General features: G+C 52.3%; 1 protein-coding gene across 4 annotated transcripts in view; it reads left to right on the top strand.

Moving 5' to 3' along the window:
* The window catches only part of GOLM1 (golgi membrane protein 1), a 56144-nt gene that overhangs the window by 21811 nt on the left and 22223 nt on the right, over positions 1-12110 (top strand). For all 4 annotated transcript variants that reach the window (XM_060155361.1, XM_060155359.1, XM_060155360.1 and 1 more), the window contains one exon: positions 9536-9590. In XM_060155361.1, coding sequence (XP_060011344.1) covers positions 9536-9590 — 55 coding nt within the window. The remainder of the gene's footprint in view (positions 1-9535; positions 9591-12110) is intronic.

The following is a 12110-nucleotide window of genomic DNA, read 5'->3' as shown; positions in this document are numbered from 1 at the left end:
CCTCTGGCTCAGAGCCAGGGTCCCCATGCCTTGCTGCATTCTGCACCTCCAGCGCCCTCACCCTGTTCAGCATTCCAGTCGCAAGTGAACACCTCTGATCTGAATCTAAATCCTGCTGGGAACAAATCTGAAAACCGTGCATTAGCCTTTGCCATTCAGGAGGGCACAGGAAGTAAGAGCTACACGCTTCAGACGCCTCGTGCATCTTCCACCAGGCAGGTGGAGCGGGGTGTCTGCACGCTGTGTGAGGAGAGCCGTCTCAGGTGTCACCTGGAAGCGACAGGTCAATGTGTCCCTCCCCGGGTGCGGGGACAGCACCTGGTGGCTGGGCGTAGAGAGAGTGGGGTTGGACGCAGAGTAGAGAGGGGTGCAGGGGTCCTAAGAAGAGGATCTTTTTTAAGTCACTAGGGGGTTTGGACTTGAGTTTGAGGACAGGGGAACCGTCACAGGGTTCAAGCTGTAGATCAAGGCTGTCAGATCAGATCTGGGGGTTTAAAGGCGGGCCCAGGCCCCTGGGGAGCGTGCTTAGGGTAGGGAGCTGGGCAGAGAGGAGGCAGACCACTCAGGCATCTCTTGAAATATCTGACGCAAACACGTTGCTGAGCTGAACTGAGGTAGGAGTGGAATGAATTCTGTAAAGTGAGCATGTTCGAGAGACGGCCAGGAGGAAGAGTGGACAGGCCTGGGTGGCAGGTGGCGTGGGGAGAGGTGAGGGACAGGTCTGTATAGAGGCGGAAAGGGGAAGCAGGTGAAGGCGGTCCACCAAAAATCTGTTTCCTGAGAAAAAGTGTTTCCGAAGACTCAGTGTTTTCAGGTAAATACTCTTAGTTTGCTGCTTGAACGTAGCCTTCAAAGACAGCTTTGCGATTAAACTCAAGTAATTTACCCCCCACCATTAAAAAGGAGAGACCGCAAAACACATTTTCTGTGCCGTCCCTGCTGTGCAGGGAAGGCACCTGGGGTCTGTTGTGGTTGGTGCTGGACGTCAGGAGAAACTAAGGGAGAAGCTTACTTGGTTCAAGACCCAGTGAGATGTCACAGTACGTCCTGGGTTAGCTCCATGGGGAGGGCGGTATCTTGCCTTCCCGTCTGTGAATGGCCCCTGACCGTCTCGGTTGAGCAGGCAGGCGTGTGTTTTCTGTGCTCTGCTCTCCTGTGTCCACAGGCAGAGAAACAAGCCCTGCAAAGGTGCTTGCTCTCCGCTCGGCTTCTTCCTACAGGGAAGAGCCTTTCCATCAGCATCTCCGTGCTCCTCGGGAGCGAGGGGCGCCCCCGGGTGGCTTTTGTCTGGTTCTCCCCTCCTCACGCTTCCCCGACCCTCTGTTCTTCTAACCCAGCACTGCAGGACAGCGTTTGATGTGAAATACAAAAAGGGTCTTTGACCTAGCTGTCTTTTCACGTGTTTCCCTTTGGTGCTGATGAGTGAGATCTGTTTCTTGTTTAAAACAGTGTGGGAAGTGTTAGGAGCGCTCGCTGCAGCCTGGATCCGTACGCTTAGTTCAGTTTTCTCTTTAGTCCCCAAGTGTCTGTGTACACCCTGCTTGCGGAAAGTTAGAACTTCCCAAACTGTGGCCTCTCCCACAGGGGAGGGCGAGTTGTTGGGATTCCCATTTGGGAACAGGAAAACTGACGCCCACGGAAGGAGCTGAGCCCAGCTCCTCCTGCGGCCTGTGCGGGTGGGTCGGGAGGAGGCTGGACCCCACGCTGCTGGCGGCAGGGGCGCTTCCAGGCCGGTTAAGGACAGCCAGGGAGCGTTTGGATTGCTGAGGCTGTACGTGCTGCCATCAGTGCTTTTCTCCCTCTGAAAGCAGGGAGGAAGATTTTCCAGCTCCAGCCCTTGTGTGGGCAGCTTTCCAGTTGTGCCTGTCCTGGTGAGGGCTGGGGCATGGTGCCAAGGAGGGGCACCCCAAGTGGGCTGCTCCAGGGGAAGGGCTCCAAGTCCCCTGGCAGCTGGTGACAGCCCATCAGGGTCTGCGCGCCCAGAAGGACGCCACTCCGCCTGAGAGCCAGCTGCTAGACAGGAGCAAAGAACCACCTGGGGTTCCCGCGGCCTGCTCTGTTTGGGTCCTCCTGGCAGTTCTCTGTGACCCAGGTCACGGTGGGCTAGAGGCTGGGCGGCCTGTGACATGGGAGACAGTTACCCCAGGTTCTCAGTGTGGGCAGTCTCAGTTTGCTCCCACCCCTCCCCTCCCCTCCCTTCCCCTCCGCCCCTCCTCCTTCTCTCCTCTCCCCTCCTCTCCACTCCCCTCCCCTCCTCTCCCCTCCTCTCCCCTCCTCTCCCCTCCTCTCCCCTCCCCTCCTCTCCCCTCCTCTCCCCTCCCCTCATCTCCCCTCCTCTCCCCTCCTCTCCACTGCTCTCCCCTCCCCTCCTTTACCCCACTCCTCTCCCCTACTCTACCCTACTCTACCCTCCCTGCCCCTCCTCTCCCCTCCTCCTCCTCCCTCCTCCTCTCCCCTCATCTCCCCTCCCCTCCTCTCCCCTCATCTCCCATCCCCCCTCTCTCCTCCTCCTCCCCTCCTCTCCTCTGCTTCCCCTCCCCTCCTCTCCCCTCCTCTTCCCTTCCCTCCCCTCTCCTCCCCTCCTCGCCCCTCCTTTCCCCTCCTCTCCCTTCCCTTCATCTACCCTCCTCCTCCTCTCCTCTCCCCTCCTCTCCCCTCCCCTGCACTCCTCCTCCTCTCCTCTCCCCTCCTCTCCCCTCCTCTCCCCTCCCCTGCACTCCTCCTCCTCTCCTCTCTCCTCCTCTCCCCTCCTCTCCCCTCCCCTGCACTCCTCCTCCTCTCCTCTCTCCTCCTCTCCCCTCCCCTCTTCTCCCCTCCTCTCCCCTCCCTTCCCCTGCCCTCCTCCTCCCCTCCCCTCCTCCTCCCCTCCCCTCTCCTCCTCTCCCCTCCCCTCCTCTCCCCTCCCTTCCCCTCCTATCCTCTACCCTCCTCCTCCTCTCCTCTCCCGTCCTCTCCCCTCCTTTCCCCTCCCCTCCCTTCCTCTCTCCCCTCCTCTACCCTCCCCCTCCTCTCCTCTAACCTCCTCTACCCTCCTCCTCTCCTCTCCCCTCATCTCCCCTCCTCTCCCCTCCTCTACCGGCATCTCCCCTGCTCTCCCCTCCTCCTCCTTCTCCTCTCTCCTCTCCCCTCCTCTCCTTTACCCCCTCCTCTCCCCTCCCCTCCTCTCCCCTCCCCTCCTCTCCCCTCCCTCCTCTCCCCTCCCCTCCTCTCCCCTCCCCTCCTCTCCCCTCCCCTCCTCTCCCCTCCCCTCCCCCTCTCTCCCCTCTTCTTCCTTCCTCCTCCTCTCCTCTCCCCTCCCCTCCTCTCCCCTCCTCTACCTTCCTCCTCCTCTCCTCTCCCCTCCCCTCCTCTCCCCTCCTCTACCTTCCTCCTCCTCTCCTCCCCTCCCCTCCTCTCCCCTCCCCTCCTCTCCTCTCCCCTCCCCTCCTCTCCCCTCCCCTCCTCTACACTCCTCCTCCTCCTCCTCCTCCTCTCCTGTCACCTCCTCTCCTCTCCCCTCATCTCCCCTCCTATCCCCTCCGCTCCCCTGCTCTCCTCTCCCATCCTTTACTCCCTCCTCTCCCATCCTTTACCCCCTCCTCTCCCCTCCTTTCCCATCCTCTCCCCTCCCCGCCTCTCCTCTCCCCTCCTCTTCCTTCCCCCTCCTCTCCCCTCCTCCTCCCCTCTTCCTCCCCTCTTCTCCCCTCCCCTCCTCTCCCGTCCTCTCCCCTCCTCTCCCCTCCTCTCCCCTCCCCTGCCCTCCTCCTCCCCTCCCCTGCTCTCCCCTCCCCTCCTCTACCCTCCTCCTCCTCCTCCTCTCCTCTACCCTCCTCTCCTTTACCCCCCTCCTCTCCCCTCTCCTCCACTCCTTTCCCCTCCCCTCCCCTCCTCTCCCCTCCTCTCCCCTCCTCTCCCCTCCTCTCCCCTCCCCTTCCCTGCTCGCCTCTCCTCTCCCCTCCTCTCCCCTCCCCTCCTCTCCCCTCCCTCCTCTCCCCTCCCCTCCCCTCCTCTCCCCTCCCCTCCCCTCCTCTCCCCTCCCCTCCTCTCCCCTCCCCTCCTCTCCCCTCCCCTCCTCTCCCCTCCCCTCCTCTCCCCTCCTCTCCCCTCCTCCCCTCCTCTCCCCTCCTCCCCTCCTCTCCCCTCCTCTCCCCTCCCCTCCTCTCCCCTCCCCTCCTCTCCCCTCCCCTCCTCTCCCCTCCCCTCCTCTCCCCTCCCCTCCTCTCCCCTCCCCTCCTCTCCCCTCCCCTCCTCTCCCCTCCCCTCCTCTCCCCTCCCCTCCTCCTCCCCTCCCCTCCCCTCCCCTCCTCTCCTCTCCCCTCCTCTCCCTTCCTCTCCCCTCCCTTCCTCTCCCCTCCTCCTCTCCTCTCCCCTCCTCTCCCTTCCTCTCCCCTCCCCTCCTCTCCCCTCCTCCTCTCCTCTCCTCTCCCTTCCTCTCCCCTCCCCTCCTCTCCCCTCCCCTCCTCTCCTCTCCCCTCCTCTCCCTTCCTCTCCCCTCCCCTCCTCTCCCCTCCTCCTCTCCTCTCCTCTCCCCTCCTCTCCCCTCCTCTCCCCTCCCCTCCTCTCCCCTCCCCTCCTCTCCCCTCCTCTCCTCTCCTCTCCCCTCCTCTCCTTTCCTCTCCCCTCCCCTCCTCTCCCCTCCTCCTCTCCTCTCCCCTCCTCTCCCCTCCTGTCCCCTCCTCTCCCCTCCTCTCCCCTCCCCTCCTCCTCCCCTCCCCTCCTCTCCCCTCCCCTCCCCTCCCCTCCCCTCCTCTCCCCTCCCCTCCCCTCCCCTCCCCTCCTCTCCCCTCTTCCCCTTTCTTCTCCCCCGCCTTCCCTCATCGTCCAGTGGACAGTTTTCGTGTAGACATGTGTTCTCTTGAGGATATACCTAGCGGTAGAATTACTGGGTCATATGATAACCGTTCAGCTTTTTGAGGAGCTGCCTAATTGTTTTCCTCGGCGTCTACACCATTTTACCTTCTCCTCAACTTGGTCTGAGGGTTCCACGTTCTCCACATCCTTGCAGTACTTGTTATTTTCCTTTCGTTTGTTTGTTTTTCTTGTAGCCATTCTAGTGTTGTGAAGTGGTACCTTCTCATTTTGATTTGCGTTTCTCTAATGACGCTGAGCATCTTTCATGTACTTTTGGCCATCTGTGTATCTTCTTTGGGGAAATGTCTATTCAAACCCTTTGCCTACCTGTTTCTTTTTACTTAATTTAATGTAACTGCTAGAGAATTTAAAATTCCCATATCTGACTGACATAATGTTTCCCTTGGGTAGCATTGCTTTGGGAGATTTTGAAATTGATGAGGGGTAAAAAAACTCTCGTGCATACTTCATATTCTTCCCTTCATTCTTAATGTCATTCACCGGTCACGAAGGTTAAATTCTTTTTGAGGTTCATCTCCCAGAGCATTAACAGGAATGTCATTACAAAGAAGTTATCCAGGCACCTGCTCGCCGGTGGGTTGGCAAGGGCTAGATTGTTTGAGGGTCATCTTTAGTAAGGCTTAAGGTGGACCCACATCTTCAAAGCAGGTTGGTTATTTTAATGAGCCAAACAAGCACAGCAATAAAGGTCACCTTCTCTTTTCTGTAACGTGATGAGCCTCACACTTCCAGTGAGCTTTTCCAAAGCTAGCATTTTAACAGATTTAGTCATTTGTGTCTTATTGAGCTTTTCAGAACATGATAATCTACTGTAGATTTATTGCTTTGGAAATTTACCATGACATGTTGAGGTTATTTTCTTAGGAATCTAATGGAGAAATAGTTTGATCAAATATACTTATTTCCTGCCTAGAATAGAATGGTTATAATACATTGTTTGTGGGTGATTCATTCCGAGGTGTTCTGAGCTTAGTGTCCAGTTAAACTGGTGGTACTTCCTTGTCTGCTGCTGAGAGTTTCCAGGGGACGGGTCACACGCACCAGGAAGTACAACTCCCCCAAAGTCTCTCTGCACCAAAACGCGAAAGTCAACTGGGTTGTTTAGAGTACGATACGTAATTCATTTAAAAATAATTTTGTGGGCTTCCCTGGTGGCGCAGTGGTTGAGAGACCACCTGCCGATGCAGGGGACACGGGTTCGTGCCCCAGTCCGGGAGGATCCCACATGCCGCGGAGCGGCTGGGCCCGTGGGCCATGGCCGCTGAGCCTGCGCGTCCGGAGCCTGTGCTCCGCAACGGGAGAGGCCACAGCAGTGACAGGCCCGCGTACCGCAAAAAAAAAAAAAAAAAAAAAAGATTTAAAAATAATTTTGGTTAATGCAGGTGTTTTTTCCTTTATATTGAATCCCCCACAAAGCTAGAAGCGTTTTCCTAAAAATGATTCAAGATTTTTGGTAAATATAAAACTGCAGATATAAAGATCTTGCTGGCATTTTATGGTTCCTTTCTCATTTACTTACGTGGAGACTGTATTTTTCCATGCATCTGTAAGTAGGCGGGGGAAGATAACTAAAATGTATTTTGTTTGGAAGAATGAAGTCACGTGGGAGACAGAAATATCTTCAGATGTTTCAAATTGCAGCAATTCCTGAGCCCTCAGGCAGTTGCAAACTCTAATAAGGATTTTTTGGGTGGGGCTGAGGGGAATGAGTGGAGAAGGGGCAAGTAAGATTGCCATAATTGTTGTAGAAATGATTTGCTTAGGAGAGATTGGCTTTTGAGATTATCAGCATGTAATCACTTAAGTGCTCCTTTTCTTTTTCTTTTTTTTTACATCTTTATTGGAGGGTAATTGCTTTACAATGGTGTGTTAGTTTCTGCTTTATAACAAAGTGAATCAGTTATACATATACATATGTTCCTATATCTCTTCCCTTTTGCGTCTCTCTCCCTCCCACCCTCCCTATCCCACCCCTCTAGGTGGTCACAAACCACCTAGCTGATCTCCCTGTGCTATGCGGCTGCTTCCCACTAGCTATCTACCTTATGTTTGGTAGTGTATATATGTCCATGCCACTCTCTCACTTTGTCCCAGCTTACCCTTCCCCCTCCCCATATCCTCAAGTCCATTCTCTAATAGGTCTGTGTCTTTATTCCTGTCTTACCTCTAGGTTCTTCATGACATTTTTTTTTTAATTCCATATATATGTGTTAGCATACGGTATTTGTCTTTCTCTTTCTGACTTACTTCACTCTGTATGACAGACTCTAGGTCCATCCACCTCATTACAAATAGCTCAATTTCGCTTCTTTTTATGGCTGAGTAATATTCCATTGTATATATGTGCCACATCTTCTTTATCCATTCATCCGATGATGGGCACTTAGGTTGTTTCCATCTCTGGGCTATTGCAAATACAGCTGCAATGAACATTTTGGTACATGACTCTTTTTGAATTATGGTTTTCTCAGGGTATATGCCCAGCAGTGGGATTGCTGGGTCGTATGGTCGTTCTATTTGTAGCTTTTTAAGGAACCTCCATACTGTTCTCCACAGTGGCTGTACCAATTCACATTCCCACCAGCAGTGCAGGAGTGTTCCCTTTTCTCCACACCCTCTTCAGCATTTATTGTTTCTAGATTTTTTGATGATGGCCATTCTGACTGGTGTGAGATGATATCTCATTGTAGTTTTGATTTGCATTTCTCTAATCCTTTTATTTTTCTGTTCTGTTCAGCACTGTCGTTCAGAGGGAAGGTGGTTTTGATACCCATGCAAGGTGGAAATTGAAGTGTACAATTCAGTTGTGTTCAATATATTCATATTGTTGTGCTGCAAATGTCTGGATCTTTTTTGTCTAGCAACACTGAGACTTTACGCCCATTAAACCCTAGTCCGTCCCCTCCACCTACCCCTCCCCCCTCCTCCCCTCCCCCACCCTTGGCAGCCACCTTTCTACTTCACGTTTTCATGATTCCATCTGCTTTAGACACTGCTTGTGAGTAGAATCATACAGTACTTGCCCATCTGTGATTGGCTTAGCATGATGTCCTCAAGGTTCACCGGTGGTGTAGCATGTGACATTCTTTCTTTTTAAAGGCTGTGTTGTATTCCACTGCATGTATATGCCACATTTTCTTTATCCATTCATCCATTGAGGGACACGTGTGTTGCTTCGATTCTTGACCAGTGTGAATAATGCTGCTCTGAACATGGGTGCAGATATCTCTTCAAGATCCTGCTTTGTGTTCTTTTGAATATATACCCCAAAGTGGGACCGCTGTGTCTTAGGGCGATCTTTTGCTTTTTTAATTGGATGTGTGCAAACCTTTTCTGAGAGTAGCAGGACCTGCGAGCTGTGTGAATCTGATTCCCCGCTGGCCCACGCAGAATGTCCATAAACACTCTTCTTGATGATCTCTCCGTGAGAGATTAACTGTACAGATAGTATCACTGTGACTTCTTTCCTGTTGTGCCAGGAAATGTTCCACATGGTCAGACCTCCTGAAATAAACACCAGAATCATTTGGCCAGATTGCACAGCTAGGCACTCACCCCAGAAACACCTTCCTCCAGAAAGCTGCCTCCAGGACGGAGGGCCGGATGGAGAGGCCCAGGAGGGAACAGAGGCACAGAAGGGTGAAGGCGGCGTGGTTGTCATATTCTCCTTTACCCAGGAACGAGACAGCAGCCTGTCTCCAGGTTACGGCCAGCAGGTTGACAAAACCTTGTTGATTATGACACAGTAAGAAACTTCCATGTTATCGCCCAGTGTGCACCTCTGTGTGTGTGTCCAGAGAACATCACTTACCTGTGTGACGCGTGTTGGTATTTAACGTTCCGGTCCCCTCTTCAGGTTCTTGTTTGCTTTTGCACCCGGTACAGTCACGGGATCGTTGTCCTGCTGGGGTTCACATCCGCTTTGGCAAGTACGCAGTAAGGAAGAGTTCCGTGTCTGGGGCAGGCCTGCCGGGCTCGGGCTCTGCCTGCTTGCTCTTGAGAAGGCCACGTGACCTAGAGTCTCTAAAGCCAGCTGTGCCTCAGTTTCCTGTCCCCTACAGTGGGATCATATTGTGCCCCCTCACACAGCTGGTGTGAAGAGCCATGGGGCCATGGATGTGGGGTGCCCAGAGCGGCACCTGGCCCCACACTCACTTTTCTTACTTTTTACTGTTGTTCACTGTTATCCCAGGGCCTGTGTTGCTTCTTCCTCCTCTGTTGTCAGCATTCCCAGCTTCGTGTAACTAACTGGGAGTTAGTTCCTCTCCATCCTTGGAGCTCGTAGGGTCTGGATAGAAGGAAGAACGTCAGAAGTTAAAATGGATCGGGAAGCTTCGCAGGCGGAGCGGTCGCTGAACCCCCGTTTCTTTTCCCCATCAGCCAGGCTGGAACTCAGTTTGCCTTCTGACTGAGACAGGGCTGTACCTGGGCTCCTCCAGAGAAAGGCCGGAGTTGCTGCTTCAGCCGGCGCGGAGCTGAAACAGGGCCGGGGAGCCGCCCGCCCCTTGCTCGGGTCGCAGGCGGGTGCTGGGACACTGGTGCTCATCCCTCCCCAGGCGCAGAGGGCTGACAGCCCAGCGTGGGAGGGGGCCGCTCCCACCCTTTCTTCCACAGGCGCATCTGTCAGGGCTCTTCTGAGTTGTCAGGTTGCCAGTGTTTCATTATGTGATTATCTTCCTTGCAGGCAGTTTTAGTGAATAACATCACCACCAGCGAGAGGCTCATCAGAACCTTGCAAGGTGAGTTCCACTCCCCCTAGACATCAGGCCTGTTAGGAGAAACCCACCTTCCCTCTGTCCTTTTCTAGGGTCGCTTAGTGCAATCTAATGGTGGGTGGTATTACAAGTTATTGGGTAATCTTTACTCTTTTGCCTAACTATGTTTCCTTAAAGAGCTTTTCCTTTTATGAGTTTACTGAATACATGGCAAGCTGTTACGTAGAGAATTCAGATTCTCATTTTGTGATACATTAAGAAATATATGTGTGTGTGTTTAGGTCACCCAGAAATCAGATTTCCTTCATGAAATTTATATAAAAATGATCCAGCCTAGTGTAATTCCGTTTCCTAGCTACTCTTATTCAGTTTGGCAGCCAGGGTTTTTCTTTGGGCCCTTCTGAAGCCGCCGGGGGAGGCAGGGATGGGGTGAAGCCCCTCTGTGAGGTGTGACCGGAGGGGTCACAGGGTCCAGTGCAGCCTAAGAACCTGATGAAAGGAGCACTGGGGCTTCTGATCCCTGACCTGACCCTAGTCTCACCTTTGCCCCTAGTTAAACTCCATCAGTGCCCTCAGCCTCAGTTTCCACCTCTAAGGTGGGAAGGTCAGTCTAGAACTGGGCTGTCCAGAACTGTAGCCACAAGCCTCCTGTGGCCAGCGAACGTTTGAAATGTGGCTCATGGGACAGAAGAACTGGATTTTTAATTTTTGTTTAATTTTCGGCAATTTAAATTTAAAACTGATACTTGACTCAGTTATTGGGAAACTTAAGTATCTTTGGGACAACTTGGGTGTACCAATATCCTTTTTAACTGTAAATTTTATGAAATCTAAATTCAGATCAAGTATTCCCAATTCCTGTTTAACATCTGAATTGAGATGTGCTATGACTGTAAAATACACACCAGGTTTCAAAGACTTAGTATGAAAAAAGAATATAAATCGTCTCATTCATAATTTCTCACATTAATTCTGTGTTGCCATGGTAATATTTTGGATCTGTTGGGTTAAATGAAATGTATTATTAAAATTAATTTCACCTGGTTTTATTTACTTTTTAAAAATGTGGTTGCTAGTAAATTTTAAGTGACCTGTGTGGTTTATAATATTATAGTTCTGTTTGGCAGTGCTGGTCTAGAATTCTAGTTCCAGATCAGCTTCTAAGAATATTAATAGGGGAAACTCAGAGATTCACTAAGTTTAAATGGGTTGCTTGACTGCCAGGGGCTTCTCAGAGCTGATGATCTGCTGGTCAGTCCTCAAGTAGGGCACGACAGCCTGCAGCCTTTGCTGTACTTAGTATTTTTAAACAGCTTTAATCAGGTGTAATTGACATACAGTAAACTACACATATTTAAATTGCACAGTGTGACATAAGTTTTGACGTAAACGTACGGTTGAAGAAACCACCACAGTGAACAGATCCATCAGCCCAAGAAGTTTCTTTGTGCCCCTTGGTAATCCTCCCCAGGCCCCTCTGATCTGCTTTCCGTCCCTCTAGATGAGTTTGTAATTTTTATAGTTTTGTATACATGGAATCAGACGGCATAGACCCTTTTTCGTCTGGCTTCTTTGACGCGGCGTAATTATTTTGAAATTCATCCGTTCTGTTATGGCTGCCATAGTTCATTCCTTTTTATTGCTGAGTAGTATTCCATCGCCCCATGCTCGGTTTGATTATGGAATTTTTTTTTTTAAGTTAGGTCTGTTGAAGTATAATTTACACATGATAAAGTTTACCCATTTGCCGTGTACCTTTCTGTGTGTTTTGACACATGCACTGTCCCCTGGATACCAGAGTCAAGACACAGCTCGTGTCCGTCACTCCAGGAAGCCCCACCCACACCTGCCCTCACCTCAGCCGCACCCAGCGACCAGTTGTCCACCCCTGTAGTTTTGTCTTTTCAAGCATGGCGTATAAATAAGTGCTTTTGAGATGGCTCCCTGTTGCTGTGTGTATCAGCAGTTCATCGAATCCTTCACTTTTATTTAATTTGATCCCCCCCCTCCTGCCCCCCAGAGAGCCTTGTAGGTCTAGGGTTGTGAGGACAGACCTTGGGGAAACTCCGGTGTCTGTCCAGGGCCGTGTTTCAGGCCCTCGTTGCTGCCCTCGGCCCGTTCTGGCATCCCCTTTGTGGCAGCTTTTCCTTCTACCGTCCCCAGCCTGGCTCTTGGTCAGTGAGCTGCTGCTTTTTTTCTACAGAGCTTTTCCGAGCCGAGTCATCAGGGCAGCAGTGATGCGGCTGATGGATTTCCTCAAAGAAAGCTATTGTTTCCCAGATAAGAGGGTCAGGTGACTAAGTGCACATGGGGCCTCAGAGAATAACTGGGCTGTGACCAAATGACAGGATGCTGGCAGGTATCCTGGTAGCTGAGAACAGGGGGTGCAGCAGGAGTGGCTGCTTATCTGACTGGATGTCGAAATTAGTGTTTCACAGATCGAGGGATACGTCTTCTGGGGGCAGGAGACACAGTGGCGTGTGTGCCCTTGTGGGACAGTTCGGGGTTTAGGATGTCTAGGAGAGAAATAGGTGGATAGAACCT

The sequence above is a fragment of the Lagenorhynchus albirostris genome, chromosome 7, assembly GCF_949774975.1.
Source record: "Lagenorhynchus albirostris chromosome 7, mLagAlb1.1, whole genome shotgun sequence".
NCBI classification, from domain to species: domain Eukaryota; kingdom Metazoa; phylum Chordata; class Mammalia; order Artiodactyla; family Delphinidae; genus Lagenorhynchus; species Lagenorhynchus albirostris.
The sequence above is the reverse complement of the archived record's forward strand: the minus strand, read 5'-3'. Positions and strand labels throughout refer to the sequence as shown.